At 54.8% G+C, this 22,493-nt stretch overlaps 1 protein-coding gene across 3 annotated transcripts in view; it reads right to left on the bottom strand.

Moving 5' to 3' along the window:
* Positions 1 to 22,493, bottom strand: part of RAP1GAP2 (RAP1 GTPase activating protein 2) — a 223,428-nt gene that overhangs the window by 186,547 nt on the left and 14,388 nt on the right. Inside the window, exon 1 of one of the 3 annotated variants that reach the window (XM_037069722.1) lies at positions 20,900 to 21,008. The exons of 1 other annotated variant lie outside the window; for it this stretch is intronic. Coding sequence is in view for 1 of the 2 variants with exons in the window: in XM_037069721.1 (XP_036925616.1) it covers positions 5,167 to 5,210 (44 nt within the window). In the remaining variant the exon portion in view is untranslated. Of the gene's footprint in view, positions 1 to 5,166; positions 5,306 to 20,899; positions 21,009 to 22,493 lie in introns of those variants that run through there. One more of the 3 variants, XM_037069721.1, reaches the window with a different exon arrangement.

The raw sequence follows: 22,493 nt of genomic DNA, 5'->3' as shown, positions 1-22,493 counted from the left end.
AATTTATTTCTTAAGATTTTATTTATTTATATTCAGAGAGAGAGGAAAGGAAGAGAAAGAGAGAGACAGAAACATCGATGTGAGAGAGAAAAATTGATCAGTTGCCTCTTGTTCACGCTCCAGCTGGGGATAACCCGCAACCAAGGCATGAGCCCTGACTGGGAATTGAACTGGTGGCCTTTCACTTTGCAGAACAACACCCAACCAACTGAGCCACACTGGTCAGGGGGATTCTCCACGTCTTAGAAATGAGGAAACTGAGGTTCGGAAGGGTGAAATCACTGGCCCAGTCTGAATCTAGGTACCTGACTCCAGACCCAGGGATCTTCAGCACTTTGTGAACAGCCTCTGCCTTCGTTACCCCCATTCCACAAGAAGACTAGGAAACCTAGATTCCTCAGTCCCTGGCAGCTGGACATTCAACACATCGATACTTCCCGAGATTCTGCTCTGGAAAGACGCCAGCACTCCCAGCACCCCCAGCACCAAAGACACCCCCGTTCGGTGAGCTGACAGTCTCGCCAAGGAGGCAGACCTCACTCCTGGGACAGGACCTGACAGCAGGCTCTAGGGTGCCCCGGCGGGTGGGGCCCGTCAGGCCCAGGAGCTCAGCACAGGGAGATGGCGTTTGCACAGACCATCCCGGCAGCCGGCTCCTCCGCCCCAGCCTGCACCTCACTGGAAGACAAGGCGGCTCTGCCAAGCTTCTATTTTTACTCTCCGCACATGTCAGCCCTTGTGGCTGGCAAAAAAGGCGCCTTTCTCTCCCCAGAGACAGAAAGGTCGGCAACATTCCCCCCATTGGTGTCTCCTCTTGTTTAGGGGTCACAACCGCCAGTGTCACCATTACCATCAGTATCACTACTACCACCATTGTGACCATCACCACCAGAGTCATAATTACCCCCAGTGTCAGCACTGTTGTCAGAGCCACCACAGTGTCATGTCACCATCACCACCAGTGTCACCATCACAAGTGTTACCACCCATCCATGTCACTGTCACCACCATCCCTTTGTCTGCATCACCACCAGTGTCACCAAAATCACTACCACCCCCAGGATGCTTGAAACCCTGAAAAGTTCTCTCAGCCACCTTTGTCCATCCAGCTCAGGCTGCCACAGGCTTCTCTCCCTTACACCTGACTGCCGGGCCAGCAGGAGTAAAGGAGTGGGACCAGGAGACACGTGGTGAAAATGTGGAGCCGCTCCAGCAGTCACAAGTCAGCCCCAGGAGGGGGGGGGTCCTTTCCCACCCTGAGTCCACTCAGTCCACTCTAAGTAAACTCCCGGCAACTTTTTTCCCCCAAGCAATCAGGTATTCAAGAAGAAGCATTTCGATGGGAACAAAAAAAAAAAAGGACAGGAGCAGACTGTGATCTCAGTTCCCAAGTTCTGAAGGCAGGCAGTCAAGGCTTCAAGATGTCCGTCTCTACTCCTCTCCATGTGGAGTGAAGGCAGGCAGCGGCAGTCCGACAAAGTCTCCCGGCCTGTGGTTGGAACGCCCGCGGTGATCTCTCTGCAGCGGGAACAGACCGTCCACAGAGGAGCCGTTGTGGTGATTTCTCTGAAGTCGACTGAAGTCGTCCCACTTTAGCCTGCATGGCCTTCAGAAACAGGCAGTTTCAGTGCCCCGTGATTCCAAGTCAATGGATGGGAAGATGAAAGTATCAGTGTGGAGGGCCATCGCTGAACACAATAGTTTAGCCAACTAGAAAAATTCAGGCTCTAGTCCAGTTTATAGGTAGAAAGAGTTTAACCAAAAAGACAATGAATAGCACTAGAACCTAATACGCACAAAGGAGTATTATAGCTTCTACTGAAACAACCTTCTCTCTAAAATGACGCTCATTTTTATCAAAGATAGCCAAATAGAGACTAAATTATTTGCAAAATAAGTCTAGTTTCAATAAACTTGGCCTGATTATTTGTATAAGTCCAGCAAGAATAGTCAACCCCATAGGCTCTTTAAAATCTGCTCTGTTGGAATTTTTCGTGAGGAATCTTCAGATGGAGACTTCAAAGTCCTCTCGAGGCAACAGCGCGCTGCGTACTTGCCGTAGACTTTGCAACAACTACAGAGTCGGAGTTATCTCCTCCCTCCTCAAGGTCCCCAGTACATCCCGAGGTTCTTTCTTTGCATCTCCCAGGGAGTGCTCTTTGTTCTTTACCTGAAAAGAACACTGCGAACCGAGGTCAGTGAGGCATCAGAAGTAAGCTGAAGCAAAGTGAGAGTCTGGTTTTCTCTCTCTGCTGAAAGGACTAATGGTCTGCTACTGAGTCTGTGGAAAAGTTTTCTGCCCAAAGAGCAAAAAAAAATGTTTTATCAAAATAATTTGTTTTATGTTGTCTTAATCTGGTACTTGATTATTTAAGAAAACAGAATCTCAATTGTAAGAACTAAGTTTTGCTAACAATTATGTAAACTTCTGTATTTTCTTTGAAATCTTTCATTGCCACTTTGGCTAAATGGATAATTAAGTATTGCTTCATAGTGACTTATGATCCTCTTTCGTCAAATGTCCAAACCTCTTGCTACAGTTTGACAAACTTCCCAAAATTTAAATGATAAATACGAGTCTTGACCCGAGAATAACTTTGGGGTGTTCTGTAAGGACCCCTGAATACCTCAAAGACAGATCAAAAATCTGTTTTTCTAGCACCTTTGGATGTCAGTTCCCAACAGCAAAACAACCCACACCCCAAGGCTCCCAGTCCAGGGTCCTCCCAGCTTCTTCTCCTCATGCCTCCTGGACCCCATCCTTGGCACTTCCACAACTGGTCCCTAAGGGTCTCACTGGCCCCCAACCCCCTCTGGAATACAGACCCCCTCCTCTCCCATTTAACGTACCGACAAAGGTAGGTTGGACCCAAGAGTCAGTCATTATAGCCTCACATTCTGCTATAAATATTTGTAACCCAGAGCAACCCAATTGTAACCCCAAATTATAAGCCCTTACATTCCAAATTTTCTCAAAGGAACTCTTTTAATTCTTATGGCACCCCTGTGTTGTAAGCAAGGCAGAAATCTCCCACGTACACATGGAGAAACTGAGACCCAGAGAGGGGAAGTGTCCCATCTGAGTTCCTCAGTGAGTCAGGGAGGAGTCAGCACTGGAACTCAGGCTCCTGGTGCGGCCCCCTCCTGACCCCGCCCCCGTGCCACTCCCCAGCACTCTGGGTCACAGCAACCCACCCGAGTGCTCACATCCACAGTGCCCCTCAGCCCCCCAAGCAGGGTATACATGTGGGGGTGTGGCCCTGGGAGGGCGGGGCCTATGGCCTCCGCAGGGCTGAGGACAGAGGATAGGGCAGCGGCTGTGACATTGAACCTTTTCCCTTCCGTGTTCCAAAGTCCCCAGGTTCTCCCTGGTGCCTCCTCTCCTCCCTTTCTTCCCTCCCCATCCCGTCACCTTGTGTCTCCCTGGCCTCCAATGGGGATTTAAATAACCACTCACAAGATTCTGCTCACTGCCTGCAGTGGACTGGGGCTCCAGAAAGCTGTAATCTAGTCCCCAACCAACTGACATGCCATGCCAGCTGACGGCCATCCCCAGATGACTCCCATCCTAACCCTCCAACCCTTCTAGGAAGCCCTGCCGTTCCCTTGAGCTCACTGAGCCCCCACCTACATCCCTGCCGTGGACAAAACACCTCAGTCATTCCATAAGCACCTACTGAGCACGTACAATGCGCCAAGCACAGCCCCCTTTCTCGGCTCCACACCCCCCATAGTAGGGTGGGCCTCTAAGGACATCATGTCACAGCTTGGGCCCTGCCCTACACGCATCGAAGCCCAGCCTCACACACTGTCCCCAACCAGGAAGCAAACCAGGTGATTCGAATCCAAACCCCCCCCCCTCAGGGTAGCAGCCCCTTGGCCTGATGGTCAGGAAGCGCCTATGAGCAGGCACAAGGCCACACGGTGCCGCTCCTGGCATCGTCTCATCCTCTCTGTCCTCATCTGCCAGATATGGAGCACCGAGAGGCCCTTCCTACCAGAGGATGGTGGCAAAGTGCTTTCGGAGAGGAGAAAAGGGGAAACGAAAAGCTGCACACACATGGGATGGAGGCATCAGCCAAAGGAACAAAGCCCGCCTCTTCCCAGCCCCCTGTGCCTCCTTCCCCGTCTCCCTCACTTCTTGTGCCGCCCATTAGCCCACCAGCGCCTACACCGGGCCAGCCCCCAGCCACCCTCTCTGCAAAAGTGTGAACCTGTGTTTGACAACGCCCCAGGCCCAGAAGCTGAAAGGAAACTGATAATGAAAACCACTAGACCCTGTTCCCCAGCTGAGGAGAAGCTGTCAGCAGCTGGTAACCAGAGACAAGCTTTGACCTCAGTGTTCTGGTCCCCTGGTGAAGAAAACATTTGTTCCTTGGCCCAGACAGTAGCTTAGTGGCAAAAGGTGGCCCCGGGGGCCAGGCAAGAGACTGTAGCACAGACCCTGTGGCTCAGGCTGGGACAGAGCTAGGGCTGACTGCCCAGGGTGGGGGGCAGAGGGGAGGGACCTCTAGGGACAGGCCTGCCCCCTCCTCTCACAGCTCACCCCTTGCACAGAGGAGGCAGCTCCAAAGGTCCTCAGGCCACAGACTCCTCCTGCCACCAAGTCACAAAGATGGTACAGACAGGAGCACAACACACCTGCACAGAGAAGAGCACACGCGGGGACAGACAACCAGAGGCAGAGACTGGCACCTACTGGGAAACAGAGCGTGCACACATGGTCACACGCAGAGAAACGCCCACCCAGCCAGGCATACACCTCACCCTTGGTCCCGCAGACAAGGAGCTGCAGGCACGCACACCACACAATCTCGGACGCACACACGCACCGTCATCACAGGAGTGCCTACGCACATATGGGAGCACATGACAGACACACACACTCAACCCGCCACCCACCGCCACATTCACACTGCTCCAGCTCTGATCTTCTGAATTCCCTAGAAGGCTGCACCCAGCGGACAGCCCCTCAGGGGCTCACAGTGTCTGATGCCCCTCCCAAGACCCTCCCTCTCCATCAGCTGGGCATCTGAAAGTGCCCCTGCTGACCCCGGGTTCAGGCACAACCTGAGCTTCCTCTTCCCAAGGTACTGGCAGTGGTCAGCAAGACTGCACACCTAAATAGCCCCCACCCCTGCAACCATCCCCCGACCTGTCACCCACCATCCGAAGCCCCCAAAAGACACGCTGCGCTTCCTGCCAAACATGGTTGTGGCCACAGGGCCCCAGGTCCCAGCGATGTCCCTGGGGCTGTTGGCAAAGTGGCCTCGGTGCAGCAGCAGCGGCGGGGTCAACGGGCCACCGGTGTAGGGCGGGGTGCCTGGCACGGCACCTCCTCCAAGGCCTGCCCCCTCAACCTATACTTCCTGTGCATGAGGCCACAGGGCTAGGAGGTGTGTCCTGTGTTCTGGGAGGCACCAAGACAGGCAGGGGATGTTGAAGAGGGCAGCTTCCCCACGCCCAGAGGAACCCACAGCTCCGGAAGGGGATCTGCCAGCAGATTACACCACAGCCCGAGTTGGCGGCTCAGCCCCACAGAGAACCCAGAGGAGGGAGGGCTGAGGATTCCTACACTGGGCCTGGCTGGGAGACGCAGGGAGTCCTACAGACTAGGCCCCTCACACCCACTGCCCGTGATGGCACCTCTGCCTTCCTGCTCTGTATGGCTCAGCACACACCAGAAAACCCAGTCCCACTCGTGCAATGACACCTGCACATGTGTGGCACAGGGGCACATACATGTGCACACACCTGTGTGCAGGTTTTGCAGGTACACATAGTTGTGTGCATGATCACACATGTGTGTGTCATTAGCTACGCACATGCACAGGTACCATGTGCTGACATGCAGGTTCATACAGACCTTAATAGACACCTGAGACACCTGCACGTGCATCCCATGTACACATGCAACTCCCCATCAGACACAGGCTCACACATGGATGCAGACACATGTGCCTACACACACATCAGCATACACGTACAACCCAGGCACACACTCAGACTGCACCCATGCCACCAAGGTACATTCTCATGTACCAGACACAGGCACAGATTGCACTGCCCAGACCACCCCCAAGATCTAGACAGAAGTCACCAGTGACACTTCATGCCAGCAGTGTGCGAGGTGGCACCTGCGTGTGCGTGTGCTTGTCCTTGCGTGCACCAGTGCTGGCCACACCAGCCACACAGTAGGCACTCACCAAAACCGTCCAGAGAGGGCTGTGGCACACACGCTGCAGCAGACTAGACCCAAGGGGGTGCCAGGCCCTTCTCACACCCCCTCAGTGGGAAAAGGAAATAAAGCCGCTGTGGCTACCACATCGGCCTCTCTCCCAGGCCCACCCTCCCTGCAGTTTCCTGTTTGGGGCCCGCTGCCACTTGGGGAGTCAGATCCTTGTGGGGGTGCCAGAGGGCCACCCCAGGTTGTGGACAAATGGCACAGAATTTCTATTTTCTTGACTCCTCTGTGGTGGGGAGCTCTGTGGGCTATGGGAGCAGCTTCGAGGTCCTGACCCAGTTCAGGGCTGTGGGGGGCAAGTGTGGGGAGGGAAATCCAACTTTCCTCCAAAACAGTGGGCCTCTTAGCAGGAGCCCAGTGGTTCTCAGCTCAGGCCACACCCTCTAACCCCACCCACCAGGAAGGAAAGGATCACGTGGTTCACCCTCCGGGCTTGCATACCCCCAGCTCCCTACTGGATGTCCACTCCACACCCAGACCTCTCACCCCCACTGCTGCCCACACCCAGGCACCTTGGACACCTTGGGTCCTGCCTGCCCTACAGCCACTTGGCCTCTCCATGAGCAAAACAGCTCTGTGCTCCATCTGCCCTGGGGGCAGGGGGCACCTGGCCAGCCCTGGCCAGCCCTGGCCAACCAGGACATCTACCCTCCTGGCCCCAGAGCCTGGTTCAGGCTCGGGGGGAGACCTAAGCAGACCCAGCAGGACTCACTCCCAGCACCCCCCCCAACTCTCGCCCCTAGGGCTGCTAAACCACAGGGTGGAGAGCACAGAGGAGGGGGAGGGGGGACTGACGCAGACAGGAACGTGACAAAGGTCAGGGTTTGAGGACAGCATCTGAGCTGCAGGATCCAGCTGTGCTGAGAGTCAGGGCGGAACCCTGGGTCCCTCCGTTCCTAACACCAGCAGGAGTTGGATTCCTCTCCCTATCCATTGAGGAAGTCCTGACTCATGAAAGAACAAGGGCAAGAACGAACATCCCAGCAGCAGTTGGAGGCTGAGCTCCCTCAAGAAGGATGACACTGACCCCTGGCCAAACACTGTGCTGCGCTCCCAGGCACCAGGGGGAGCCAGACACAACACTCAGTCTCCACCCAGGGGCCCCATGGGTTACTAATGACAAAGTTCCTTTTGGAAATCACCTTCCTTTGTATCAGTTAGAGAGCATTCACGGCAAGCCCATTATTGGAATATATTTTGATGTGCTTTCACGTGAGAGAAAGAGGTGGGCTTTCTGGACTCCCACCTTATCTCTACACACATGTGACCGTGCATGCCGAGTGTCCCGTGTGTTCTAGAGGAAGACGCAGTCGGGAGATGCTCTTGTAGACGCCCTCCCAGTCTACAGAGATCCAGGGCTCACACACGGGGAACCATGCGGGCCCAGGCCCAGGGAGGGACCAGGCAAGGAGAAGCGTGGCAAGGCTTCAGCGGCTGCCGCCAAGGCCAGATTCTCCGGCCTGGGGCTCTGGTCCCTTGCATGGCAGCCACAAAAGACACCGAGCCATGAGACTCAGACGCCTGGCTGAGGAGCAGCACTGGCCTGGCTGCGTTGGCAGGGAAGGGCACAGAATTCACAGTGCCTTGGACTTCCCTGAGGCCACTGCGATTTGGAAACTTTGGAGAGCCCAGGAGGGACCATTCCCTCCTAGCTCCCCAGAGTTAGGGCCTGGAGAGAGAAGGGAGAGCCCCAAAGGGCTTTTCAGTCTCATTCTGTGAGTTCTGGAGGGGGGTGAGAGTCACTCTTGCACCCCCTCCTCTCCCAGCACTCAGGCCCCCAAGTTTCAGAGCCATGTCACCTCCCGCAGTTCACACACCATCTCCTGCATAACGTGGGTGGCTGCCGTGAACCTCACAAGATTATAAATGAACGTAAACACTTCTCGCAGGGCTCCCACACTGTTATGGGAGCCGTTACAATTACTATCCGTTACAGTCCCGTCCCCTCCCTGCTCAGCTCCCTGCCACCCTTGCTCTGACCCCTCCTCTGTGTGAGGTGGGTGGCGGGGGGGGGGGGTCCACGGGCTCTCTGGGAGAGACTGTGAGCCAAGAGAAAAGAGAAGCACTCTGAGCCAGGCCCTCCGGCTTCCATCGAGCACAGCCCAGCTTCCTCCCAGACCTCTGCTGACTCAGCAAGGCCAGAGGGTGGAGTGGACGTGAGGACAAGCTGTGGGAACAGGGGAGCCAGGGGCAGCGCCTGTCTCTGGGAGTTTACTGTGGACCAGCCCCAAGCTAATAGCCTAGCTCTTTACAATCTCCCAACCCCTCTGAGATGCTAGCACTGTTATCTCACTTTTCAAAGGGGGACAGTGTGGCTCAGAGAGGGTAAGGACCTTGACAAAATTTACCTGGCACAATGGTGACACAGCTAGGACTGACGCCAGAGCCCGGGTTCTCAGCCACTGTTCTGTACGATGAGCAGCGTCAGCAGGTGCCACTCAGCAGGTCAGACCTGTGCCACTGACTCTGAAACCTGCAGAAATGCACAGCAGATGTGGTGCCCATGCACAGATAGAAGAAGTGAGGCCCCGAAAAGGCAAAGTTCAGCTTAGCCACTGGAAGAGAACAGGGATGCAAAATGGCAAAGACTAAGTGCCAAGTCCTCCCAGCACCCGGCCAGACAGGCTCCTTCTCTCCCGAGGTTGCTCCTCAACGCTTCCACAGAACCTACTCTGAAACACCAAGTCACAAGGCTCTGGCTTCTCCGGTGGAGGCCTGTGGGTGTTCCTGGTGCCACTTGAAGGGGCAAGTCCCAGCCAGAGTCCCAACCCTAGGGCAGAGCTCCAGGAGACCCACCTGGCTCTCTGGGCTTTAGAGGAATGTAGAGCCGAGAAAGCTGGCTGGAATCAAAGGAGGCAAGGCAGCCAGGCCCCTGCCGGGAGCCCCTCCATCGTGTCTGTGGGCCTTTGGGGGCAGGAGGGAAGGGGGAGACAGTGATGTTTCCTCTGCTTGGGCAGCTCTGTCCTCACAGCCACCCCAGGGAGCTGAAAGATGAGACAGACAAGCTCCCCTCCCAGGCAGGGGGCTGAGGCAGTTACTGGAACTCAGGAAACAGATGCCCAGAGAGAGGCAGGCACTCTATCATCTGGCCTAGGTCCTCTCCACTCCGGGCAGCATGAGTCGGCACCAGTGCCACCCAGGTGGGGCTCGGCTCCGCTCACAGCTCGGCCACTGAGTCACCTTGAGCAGGTCCTGTACTCTTCGGAGGGTTTCAGCTGAGCTTTCCTCAAAGGAGAGGCTAGATTAGCCTCTGCTTCCTTCACAAGCCAGTGAGGACTCAGGAAGTATCAGAGAAGGACACTATGATCACCAGGAAAACAGGGAACGGTGGCACTTAGAGCCAGCAAACCCACAAAAATTAGGAATTCACACCTCGGGATGAAGATAAAATGACAGATCGCTTCCCCAGGCTCACCATCTCAGTGACTAGGCTGACTTCCCTACTGTGCAAGTTCTAAAATGCAAGACGCTGACCAAAAAAGAAAAAAAACCCTGCAAGACAAGTGCTTGTGGAAACTGGGTTCCCGGAGCAGGACCCAACATGGGGTCGCACAACCCATTCCACTCCGTCGGACAGTGCCGGCCTGCCGGAGGACTACCAGCAATGCCTGGCGGCGGACAAGAGAAGCTACAAAATGTACCATAATTTTGTAAATGTTATGCAATGATAAGGTATCACTTTTGCCCACCAGATAGTAAAGGTTAAAAAAAGTGCTAATGGCGTGAAGATGTCAGGAAACTGGTGGGGCCGCCACACGTTTGCTGACATTTGGCAACATCTTTCAAAAATTTCAGTGCGCATACACCTCATGACGACGTTTTTGTTTTTCGGAACCTGTTCCACAGGTCAACTCATACGAGGTGACAAGATCTCTGCACACGAGCATTGGTCATATCACTGTTTGTAACAGCAGGACACAAAAAGTAACCTGAGCAACTGCCATTTAACCCCACCGTGGAAGGAGCCCACGAGCGCGGTGGAACGCCACATGGCCACTGAAAAGAGGGAGGTAGATTTCTATGTGCTACGGCATAACAACGCCCTGAAGACTCTTGCAAACAAGATGTAGAACAGCTCACAGAGCAGAATCCCGTGAGTGTAGATGAATATCCAAATTCTCTCACTTGCCTAGACAATTTCCAGAAGGAAATGCAAGCGACGGTTTGAGACCGCTGGTCACCTCTGAAGATGGGACTGGAACCGGAAATCTCGGGGAGGGACTTTTCACTCTATGTCCTTCTGTGCTACTTGTTTTTTGCCATGAACATGTTATAATTTAGAGATTAAAAAGTGTTAATTAGCCCTGGCTGGTATAGCTCAGTGGATTGAGCACGGGCCTGTGAACCAAAAGATCGAGGTTCGATTCACAGTCAGGGCACATACCTGGGTTGCAGGCCAGCTCCCAGCAGGGGCCAGTTCCCAGCAGGGCATGCATGAGAAGCAACCATACATTGATATTTCTCTCCCTCTCTCCTTTCCTTCCCTTCCCTTCTAAAGATAAATAAATAAAAATTTTTAAAAAAGTGTTAATTAGCCCTGGCTGGTGTAGCTCAGTGGATTGAACGCGGGCCTGTGAACCACACGATCGCAGTTTGATTCCCAGTCAGGGCACATGCCTGGGTTGCAGGCCAGTTCCCGGGTTCCCGGCAGGGGACGCACGAGAGGCAACCATACATTGATATTTCTCTCTCTCTCTCTCTCCTTCCCTTCCCCTCTAAGATAAATAAATTTTTAAAAATCTTAATTAATAAATAAATAAATATTAAAAAAATAAATAAAATTTAAAAATAAATAAAAAGTGTTAATTATGCCCTGGTTGGTGTGGCTCAGTGAATTGAGTGCCGGCCTGTGAAGCAAAGTGTCACCAGTTTGATCTCCAGTCAGGGCACATGCCTGGGTTGCAGGCCAGGCCCCTAGTGTGGGGTGTGCAAGAGGCAACCACATGTTGATGTTTCTCTCCCTCCTTTTCCTTCTCTCTCTCAAATTAAATTAATAAATAAATGAAAATATTTTTTAAAAGAGTTCATTATATGGATGGTTTGCTCTGAAAGGAGGAGGAAGAGGAAGAGGAAAAGCTACAAAGGCTCATTTCTTTAAAAGTTTCTTAACCTATTTGGAGCTCAACTGACCCCTGATCCCGGTCCTGGGACTCCCTCTTCTTATTCTGGAAAGGGAGGAAAAGCATCTCTCCCTCACAGTCTCACTCCAAATGGTGTTGCCATCCACTCTGCTTTTAAACAAAGCTTGTGCTTCAATCTTAAGAAAACTCAAACGAGAGCAATATACAACTTTGCTGGAGGAAATTTGGCAATACAAAACAGAATCCTTACATTCATGCCAGCCGGGCTCCTAGAATACAGATCTTGGCCCATTTCTGGATGTGAGTGTTGGTGTTACATGTGTGTGTCAAGTTTGTGGAAATTCATCAACCTGAATGCCCACAATCTGTGCACTTCTCTGTATGTATAGTATGCTTCGAAAGGGTTATTTTAATATGCATGCCTTTGACCTGGCAATTCCATTTCCAATTCCACACCATCCCACAGGGAAAAATTCACAGATGTGAGCCAAGCTGCACTTTCAAGGGTCTCTACCACATTATTGTGATCATTATGAAACACTGGGGACCACCCACATACGCAACAGGAGGGGGCAGGTTGAAGAAAGACAACATGACCCAACCACCTCTCAGCCAGTACCAAGTGGGTGTGGAAGCTCAGGTAATGGGGAAAGACTTACAGAAATCTCAGAACGAAATGAAACAAGCCAACGAATATGCTCAGGGCCATATTGATCAAGGCATGACATTAAGGATCATGCTTTTTTTTCTTCTTTCTGCTTTTCTGAATTTTATAAGTTTTCTTTTTAAAAAAAGACCACAGACACCATTTAAAATGACAAATAAAAGGAAACAAAAGAGACAAAAAAGGAGAGGGCCTGGTGTTCTAAAGTAGTGGTTCTACCCTGGCCAGTGTGGCTCACTAGGTTGGCCTGTTGTCCCATAAACCAGAAGGTCAGGGGTTTGATCCTTGATCAAGGCACATGCCTGTGCAGCCGGTCGGAGTATATATGAGAAGCAACCAACTGATGTTTCTCTCTCACATTAATGTTTCTCTCCCTCTTTCTCTCCCTTCCCCTCTCTCTAAAATCAATAAGCATGTCCTCAGATGAGGATTAAAAGGAAAAAATGTATGGTTCTAAATGCACTGGGCATGAGAACCACCTGGGTCTTAAATAGCATGGGGTCCAACCCCAGCCCTGCTGCGTGCTAACAATGTGACGTTAGGCAAGTTACTTAATGTCTCTGTGCCTCAGACCAGACTCCCCGTCTATAAATGGGGATGCTGACAGTACCGACCTCATAGGGCTGGAGGGGACAGTGAGTTCACACATGTTAAGCCTTCAGGGCTGGGCCTGGCTCAGACCGGTAGTCGTGTTACCTAGTGTGGCTGCTCCAGTTCTGATTCCATCGCCCGGGGGGCGGGGGGGGGGGAGGGGGCGGGCGGGGTCGGGGCCAGAAAAGCTGCGTCTTTAACAAACTCCCCAGATGGTTCTGATCCAGGGAGAAGTACCGGTATGAAGTCTACTACAACATTGCCGCTACCACTGGTTGCCCTGGAGTCTTCTGTAGGAAGGCTTGGACACTAGCTGCTCTCTAAAGAGGATTCTTACTAAAAGCGACCACAAAGCCAACTCTTCGCTCTCCCTCCATCCGATTGGATGGCTCCAACCCTCCCCTATCACTGCAGACCCACACCGGCTACTTTCCGCATCAGAATGGGCCAGAAGGTGGACATTGGCGCCCTCTACAGGCAAGTTTGGTAGTGCAAAGAGGTAATGGGGGAGTCCTCCTGCTGGTATTTCTTAGGCTGGCGGCCACCTTGCCCTCTGGCAAAAGGGACTGAGGGGTGGGGGTAATTCTCTGTGTTGCAGGAGATGAGTAACAACCACTTGGTATCAAAACACCTGCGTTCCAGCTCTGGGTCTGACGCTTAAACTAGTTGTGGGAAACCACTTAAACTCCCTCTGCCTCACTTGTTTCATCTGTAAAGAATAACTGATCATTTCATAAGAATCTCCCATTACCCAGATATACTATAATTTTTATTTCATTTAGTCCTTACCTGGACCATGTCCTTCTTCCTGGAGAGAAAATAAAGCCTCAGAGAGGCTGAAACCCACCCAATGTCACAGAGCTGGTAGGTGGTGGCGACGGAATTGAAACCCAGAAGCCCTGCTTTCAACCATATTGCCGTTCTCACAGGGGAGGTGCAATGCAGAGCAGGCCTTGAAGAGGGCAGTGCTAAACGTGAGGCAACACCAGGCTGGGCTGGTGCAAACCCCATGATTCTTCCTGGGCCTCCTGCCAACACCCAGCTGAGGGGCAGCCCCAAGCTGGGCCAGGATGAGCAAACCCTGAGATCCCTCCCCCACACGTGCAGCCTGGGCTGGGGAGTCACACTCCTGGCAGAGGAGTGGTGACTCAGGTGGAGGCAGGTGGGGGGGACACAGGAAAGGCAGGGGGATCCCCCAGACACGGTTTTGTAAAAGGCCTGCGGCACAAACACAGCATGTTCATGATTCATTTATCCGAATCTCCCTGGATAAAGATGGGGGTTCTGGCAGGGTCTCCCCCAACCCACCCAGGCCCAGAAAAATCCTGCTGGGGCCCCAGCATCACGGTATCTCTATCAGCACTTGTCCCTCAGAAGGACTGACTCCAAATGACACAGTAAATTGAGACAGAAAAGGTCTTTTGGACTCAAGGTGCCCTTGTTTCTCCCCATTACTGCCCCCTAGAAGGGCTCTGCACAATAAGGTACCTCCTGTATGACATGAGAGTGGGTGGGGAACTGGGACTGGATCCTGTCCTTTGGTGAAAATCCAAACCTAGACCTCACCTGTGCCAGGGCATCTGTGGGTGGGAGTGTGGGCACTACTAAAGGAATACCCATGTGGTACATACTGGTGGGGTCCCCCACTTCAGAGATGGGGAAATTGGGGAACAAAGAGACTAAGTAATTTGCTCAAGGTCACACTCCTAGTAAGCAGCTGTGGTGGGTTGCATTTCCCCAAGTGGCCACACCATCCCACAATATGTCCCCCATCTTGCATGTTCTTCTTACCATGTGACACTGATACCCCTCCATTAAGAGGTGGAAGATTGCCCTGGCCAGGTGTCTCAGTTGGCTGGAGTGTCATCTCATACACTAAAAAGCTGTGGGTTCGATCCCTGGTTGAGAGGCACATACCTAGGTTGTGGGTTTAATTCCCCAGTTGGGGCGTATACAGGAAGCAACCATTGTTACTTTCTCACAAGGATCTCTCTCTCTCTCTCTCTCTCTCTCTCCCTCCCTCCCTCCCCCATCCCATCCTCACTAAAACCAATAAAACATATCCTCAGGTGAAGATTTTTAAAAAGAGGTGCGGTGTGGGTCTGTGTGGACCTATGGCTATAGCAGAAGCGGTGCCGCCTCATTCCTATGACCAGGTAAGAAAAGGTGAAATAGCTTCTGTCTGACTCTTGGGATCCTTGCTCTTTAACCAGCCACTGTGCCATGAGAAATCCCAGACAGAGCCCAGGGAGACGCCCGTGTGGCAGCGAACTGAGGCCTCAAGCCAGCAGCCAGTATCAAATGCCAGACATGAGAGTGACTGAGCCTGCAGACGACTCCAGCCCCTAGACTTTAAGCCACCCGATGATAGTGGCCGAGAAGAAATACGTGTACCCACCTAGCCATGCCCAAATTGTGGATTCCTGGGCTGAATAAATGTCACCATCATTTTAGACCAAAACCTTCTGGGCAGTTACTACGCAGCATTAGATACCAGACAGTGGAAGAGCTGACATGTAAATCCAACCGCCTGGCTGCCGAGCTTGTGCTCCCCGCCACTCTGCAGCGGCCCCTGCCATACAGGGACAGTGGGGGGAGGGGCATCTGACGTATCTTCCCGTATTCAGTCATTCTTTCATCCATTGTCTGTCATATCCCTACTGCGTTCTAGGCTCTCTGCTGAGGCAGAGGCCATTTCAGTGAACCCTGCCCTGGAGGACTTAGGGGGTGGACAGGTGGAAAATGAAAGAGGGATAACGCTACACAGGTGTTTACCATACAGTGACATTATCAAAGGGGACTGGGCAGGGGACTGGGCGGGTGAGGAGCCCTGTTTGCATGAGAGGAGCTGGGACAGCCTCTCTGAGGGGGAGAATGAAAGGATGAGATGGATCCGACTTTGTGAAGAGTGGAGGGAAGATCCCTGGCCGGGCAGCTCAGTCGGTTGGAGCATCGTCCTGTACACGGAAAGGTCAGGGCGAGTATGGGGGCCAACCAATCGATGTTTCCCCCTTACATCGATGTTTCTCTTTGCCATCAATCTCTCTCTCCCCCCACCCCTTCTTCTCTTTCTAAAAATCAACCAACATATCCTCCAGCGATGATTTAAAAAAGAGAGAGAGAGAGAGTGGAGGAAACAGCAGTGAGTGTCAAGAATAAACCTGGGTTCACTCACTAGTTGTGTGACCTTGTAGAAGTAGCTCAGTCTCTCTGAGACTCCACTTCCCATAGGCTGGAGATGCTTCCAGAACCCACCTTACAGGAGTGTTGCGAGAAGCCAGTGAGCTAATACACGTGCAGTGTGCGGTCCAGGGCCGGGCATGGGAAGAGCCCCATAAATGCCCACGACTACGGCGACAAGAAGTACGTGGAGGCCCAGCCCCCAGGGGGACACCCAGAGCCCCAGAGACCACTCTGCCCCCACCAGACACTCCCCCAGCCACAGGGGCAGAGGCCATGGATAGCAGGGCTGGGAGAGCCCTGGAACTGCTACACTGGTGCCCAAGCTTCTGAGAGAGGGTTGCAGGGGGAGGGTGCACATCTCCTGGAGCATGCTGACACACAGCCCGGCTTCCACCCACCCCTACAGCCATCCTGACTCATCTCCTCAACCCAGAGCTCACCCACCCGCCCCCTTAGCTCAGAGCTCCAAGGATGCAGCTGGAGGTTGGACTGGTTGTCCCTTCCATGCCCCGCCCCAACAGCAGTGGGCACCCATGGGGGAGAAGCATCTTCCTCAAGGCAGAGGCAGAGACAGGGACAGGAAGCCTGGAGAGAGGGCAGAACTGGGCAGGGCATAAGACCCAGGGTGTATGGCGGGGGGCGGGGGGGGCAGGAAATCCCTCTGGGTTAAAGTGTCACCTGCCACCAAACAGACACACCCTCGAGGACCCTGGAGAGAGCCTGGTGGGCAGCCAACACAGGCACACACCCAAAGAAAAGAACAAGAACAACCCAGAGCACCCAACAGTGCACACAGAGACATGCTCAGGGACCCACACAGAGGCACACACAGCCACCCAGCAGCATGGCCTCCAGGAACACGGGTGCACAGATGTGCACACACAGGCACACCTGACAGCCCGTCCTCCCTTCTGCTATTGCTCACTACCAGTCATCTGATCAGCAGGCCCCCCAGTGCCCATGCCTGATGCCATCTGTTAACCCAGACCTGGCAGGGCCCAGCCAGCATGCCCAGCAGGGGCCAGGAAGAAGTCTGACAGACTTGGACTTGACCTAGAAAGAGGGCAGGACACCAGCCAGCCCTGAGAGCGAGGTGCAAGTCTAGAACCCGAGAGTGGACAGGGTTGGGAGTGGGGGGAGCTCAGCACAGCCCTGTCTAGGGCCAGGTCCCCCAGGGCCAGGTCCCCCAGGTCCCCCAGGTCCCCCACCTGCCTTGGGAAGCCCCTACAACTGGCACATCTTTGTTTTTAATTCTTTTAATCCTCACTCAAGAATATGTTTTTATCGATTTTAGAGAGAGGGGAAGGGAGAGAGAGAGACATTGATGGGAGAAAAACATCGACGTGTTCAGACCAGGGATCAAACCCGCAACCTAGGTGTGTGCCCTGACCGGGAATTGAACCCGCCACATTTTGGTGTATGGGAAAACTCTCCAACCAACTGAGCTACCTGGCCAGGGCACTGCCTCACATCTTGAGCAGATGGAGAGGAACCCCCTTATGACTATTCGAAAGCCCCAGTGGGCTGTGGCAAACCCGGGGTGGGGGGGGAGTGAAGCATGGCAGGCTGAGGTCAGACACGAGGCAGAACTTCCCACTAGAGAAACACCAAAGCATTGAGGGACGTGTGGGCAAGAAGAGCATGCCATCTGGCTCCATAAAGATGCCCTCTTGAAAAGGGGAGAAGGTAGATGGGTAGATTGCTGTTTTTGTTTTTTACTAAAAACAAAATGAGGCCCAAATTGCAGGGGTCAAGAGGAGTCTTCAAATGACAATAAAGACAGTGGCTGCTGCACTTTCTAGCCTAGGTGCGATCTTGCCTGTAGGCCGAGGATGGATGCAGTGGCCTTTGTGTGCCAGCCTGAGCCGCCTGTGCATGAGCGAGAGGCAGCTGGACACCCTCCCGCTGCTCAGCCTCTCCCCGAGGGGGTGGCACGTTGCTCAGAGATGGGAGAGGGTAGGGAGACAAGGGCCACCATGGTACCATGGCAACAGGCCTTGGCAGAGACACGTCCACGCCTTCTCCAATCACCTCTCACAACAGAACCTAAGTGTTTGCAGACAGCACTTCCCCTGCCAAAGAGGGTGGTGGCCTGGGAGGGACAGGCAGACACCTTGGGGAGGAGAATGAGGAGGCTTACAGGTACTGTACCCTGAAATATGAAGCCTACTCTGGCATATGCCCTAGCAACCCCCAACTAATCCTCAGCCACTGCCTCCCCTCCTTCATGCCACCCCATCATCACTCCCCCACAGGCCCAGCCTGTCCCACCGTCCCAGACACCCCTAGTCCTTGTACCAAGGCTGCCCAGCTCACCCCACAGTGCTGTTTCCTCCATCGTTCTCAGCCTCCCGCTGCCAGTCCTTTCTCCCTTCCCTTCCTGCCTCCCATCTTTTCTCGCCCTCTGTTCCATCCCCCTGCCCTATCCTCCCACTCACTGTGGCCCAGACTGGTGCCCACGGCCATCTGCCAGCTCCAAACGCCAGCATCCACCCTTCCTCCACTCCTCCTTCAAGCACCTGCTTCCGAGCTGCCTGCTAGTCCCCTCTGCCTTACTCCTGGGCTCCACGTCCTCCTGGGACAGACCCCGGCAAGAGGCGTGTCTGAGGAGCCTGCCCAGGGGCAGGGCACTGCTAGCTCCCATTCACAGACGGTTAAACAGACCCTTTCAGGGGGCCTGGGAGATGAGGCCACAGCCCCAGGAGGAACTGACCAGGTCAGCTATCTGGGGCTGGAGCCCCAGATTCCACGAGCAGGAGCAAGGCCTTCAGCGGTCACCTGAGCCAGCCTCCTCTCCCACTTGAACAAGCCGGTACATGAGCCACTACCCATAACATGTTGTCTTCCCGAACACAGAGAAAGGCTCCGTTCACAGAGCTCTTGCTAGGGACCCATCATCGTGTTCAAAATTTAACAAATGTATTATTTTAACACTCACGACCCCCAAATAAGGAAACAGGTTCAGAGAAATTAGGTGATTTGTCCAAGGTCAGGCAGTGTGCTGGACACCTCAGTGTGTCCCCTCAAACCCTCTGCCCCCACTCCCACCCCCGGCTCTCACTCCAGCCTCTTCCCCAACTACCGCTGAGTTCCCTGCTGGCTTGGGGCCACAGCCTCTGATGCCACATAGCAAAGCTTCGTCCAGGGCCACGCCGGGCCTCCTCTGAAGCTGCAGTGTGGGGCCTCACACGCGTGTGTCTGGAATCTCACAGGAGTTCATGTCCATGGGGTATCCTTGTCCACTGAGGGACAGAGCTAGTGGATGACTGCTCCCCTGTTTTTCTCTCCGACAGGAAACGCATTCCACAGGCTCCCAGCAGCTCGGGACAGGGCAGTGGCGATAATAAAACGAATGTGTCCCCACGCTGCTTTCCCTGTCTCTCCTCCGCACCTCTCGCCCCACCTTATCCCCTGGGACCGCTTCCCAAGTCTACCTCTCAGGTTCTGCTTTGGCGGAACACAGGTGAGATACAGCAGGGAGCGTGGGAGTGGGGGGAGGGGCGCTGAGATGTGGACCCAGGTCTGATTGACAACAACCATTACGTTCAATCACTGTGCTGTGCCACTGCCAACACCACCTGACTAGGGTCCCTTCCCCTCAAGTTCAAGTCATTCTGAACCACTGGGGTTCAGCCACACTTGATCCAGACAGGGTTGAGGGAAGAGGGAGGTGAAGGTGTGGGGGTGCCCGCAGCAGAAGAGTCCTCTTCTCTGGAGCTGAGGTCACCTCCCGCCAAACTGCTTCACCACCGAGGACTGAGCAGCAGTCCCAGCTAAACGGAGCCCAGCCCTACCCAAGTTTAGCATCTGCCTCTGCCCAGAAATTTCTGTGGCTCTTCACCTGAAGTCTCCATCCCAGGCTCAACCAAGCCGTACCCCCACCCCTCAACATCTTGGAAGGGAGGGAGGACTTGAGGTAGATTTTTAAAACCTGAGTGGCCAGATCTAGCAGCCATCCACCCTGACCCTGCTCACCCACCCTGACCCCGCTTTGGACTCAGAAAACTCAGGGCAGGTGTGGAGGAGAGGGCGGAGCCTCCCTGGACTCCTGCCCAAGCTGCAAAGATGGGACTTTGCTAGGGGAGATCATGTCTTTTGACCTCACAGGCCCAGCTGTGTGAGTTTTCTGTTTACTCCTCACCACCCCAGGAATATTGGAGGAGGGAGCCTTCCCCCCCCTCAATGGGAAACTGAGGCCCATGGGACTAAAGGGGCAGCCCCAGGGTCACAAAGCAGGAAAAGAATTAGCAAGTCCTGGTGCCCGGCCCCGGACAACCCCATTATTCCCTGTGAAGCTGCTCTGAGGCAGAGCCTGGCATTCGGAGCCCAAACCCCACTTGCATGTCAATGCCCTTCAGCTTGTTAAGAAGGGTGTAGAGGGAGCTATAGAAAACAGGAGAAAGCAGGAAGTCCCCACTACAGGTCCAGACAGACGCTCAGTGTCTGGCGGTGGCAAAGACAAGTTGATTCTACCCAGTTCTGAGATTCCCTGAACACACATCTGCCCCGGACCCCACCCCAGCGGGCTCCCCCACACCCACACCCGGGCTCTCCCTAGGGCTGAGCACCGACTGGAGGCTGGCCCTGCCCCAAGGGTCCACAAAGCCCTCTCAGTCAGCACCCCACCATCCTGACTCCCCTCCCTGTGACAGGCACAAGTTGGAAAGAAGATGGGGTGGCATTTATGACCTTTGGGCGGGGAAGGGTGGGGGACAAAACAACCCAGCCCAGCCACAGTCCTCCTGAGGTTCCTGGCTTTTTCCTTCTATCACCACCTGTGAACACCCACCTCTGACGTCCGCCTCAGTCAGCTCCTCTGGCCAGAGACTTTGACAGGCGCTGAGCGACGTTTCACGCAGGCACGCTCACCCCTCTACCCGGTGCGTGCGCAATGCCCCGCCGGCGTGCGTTCTGAGGACAGCCACCCCACCTCCCAGACACAGCCCGTTACGCCGAAGCGCTGTGCCGAGTCGCAGCACGGAGCTCCTACACGCCGATATGGACTGGATTTCTCTTTGCAAACACACGCATTTACACTCACAACATACACCCCAACCCCACGTTCAGTCACACCCAGGACTCGCGTCCTGCTCCAGGCTGACTCTGGGATGCACACCCAGCCCTGGACCTACTGACCTTCTGTGACGCCGGCGCCCAGGTTCACTCCGCGAGGTGGACCGAATGTCAACAGTCAGTCGCGGCGGTCGTCTCCGCCTGTGCGCCCGCCACAGCGACGTCCACCGTCTTCATCCGGACCCAGGCCCCCTCCTCCTCCGCGGCGGCGGGCTGCTCTCGCCGCCCGCCCAGCGCGTGCCCCGTCACCGCGGCGCGCACACGCGCACAGCCGGCTGCGGCTCCGCACGCCCCAAGCTGCTCCCGCCTGCAGCTGCTGCACACCTGGAGGGCCCGCCGTCCGCAAGCCCGCGCCCGGCCGCCCGCTGGGTCGCTCCAGCCGCCGCCGGCTGACTGCGGGCCGCGCCCACCTCTCTCTCCGGTCCCCCGAGACACGGCCGCCCAGGGCCGGCCGCCGCGCAGCTGCCGAGAGGGAGTGGGAGGGCGGGCGCCGGGGCAGACGAGGACGCCGGGGAGGGGAGGGGGGATACCGCGGATCCTGAGCGCCGCGACCGAACGCCGTCGGGACTGCCCGAGGCGGCTCCTCGGGAACAAAGGCGCGGCTGGGGCCGGCGCGACCGAGGGACCCAAGAGAGAACTGCGGGAATGGCCCACCTACCCAGAGAAGTTCCCGAAGGACGGAGCCCAGAGGAAGTGCAGTGGGCAACCGAGGCGCAGGCAGATCCATGGGTTCCTGGTCTATTGAAGACACTCTAGGGCCATCCCCAGCTCTCAGAAGGGTGGGACCTGGGAGAGGGGACGGTGCTGTCTGCACTTGGAAATGGGAAGCGTCAAGAATGCCAAAACTCCATGAAACTGCCCCTGCCTTGGACCTGGCAGCCTGGAGCTTTCATTCACTCATTCCACACAAATCTCAGCTCCGTCCAAACCAAGGGATACCCATGAACTTGAAGGGGCTGGAGGGACGAAGAATCTTCTAGGCAGCCTTTGGGATGCCCAAGTCTCTTTCTCTGTAACCTCTGGGAGGGCGGCCTCTGAATATGGGGCGCGCGCCCCAGTGATGGGACACTCACTCCCTCAGGCAGCTACCTATCTGTCCTCAGGCAGCGCTCGGAGCTAGAAAGCCTTGCCTCGCATCACCGAAAGTCGGCCTTGCTTCTGTCTGTCCGCCAGGCCTCACTCCGGCCACTGCGTTCTGCTTCTAGAACATGCCTAGGTCCATGAGCTAGCTGCGAGGGTACCCTTCGAGAGTACCCTACGAGGGTACTCTTCCACCCCGTTTCCGAGCCCTTTCCCCACCATCCATTCAACCAGCATCTTCTCCACGTGGCCACCACACTGTGTCCTTCAGGACTCAGCTCAAACGTCATTTTCTCAGAGAGAACTTCCACCTCTCCTGAAGCTCCAAGTGCCCACTAGTCATTCTTTATCTTGGTGCCCTGTTGTAGTTTCTTCCGCGCTCCGAAAAGTTCTCTCTGAAATGTCCTTGTCCCTGCGGCTACAGTCTGTCTCTTCCACTAGAAAATGTGCCCCATGGAGGCAGGTCCTTGTCTGCCTTGAAACAAAAGGCAGGGCCTGACCCACAGCTGGTGGAAGGAAGAAAGGAGATGGGGTGGCCAGCCCACAGTCTGAGTCCCTTCAGCAGTCTGGTCCATCG

Source organism: Sturnira hondurensis, unplaced genomic scaffold (genome assembly GCF_014824575.4).
Source record: "Sturnira hondurensis isolate 20B ecotype Veracruz unplaced genomic scaffold, ASM1482457v3 Scaffold0018728, whole genome shotgun sequence".
NCBI classification, from domain to species: Eukaryota; Metazoa; Chordata; class Mammalia; order Chiroptera; family Phyllostomidae; genus Sturnira; species Sturnira hondurensis.
This window is presented reverse-complemented; position numbering and strand designations above follow the sequence as displayed.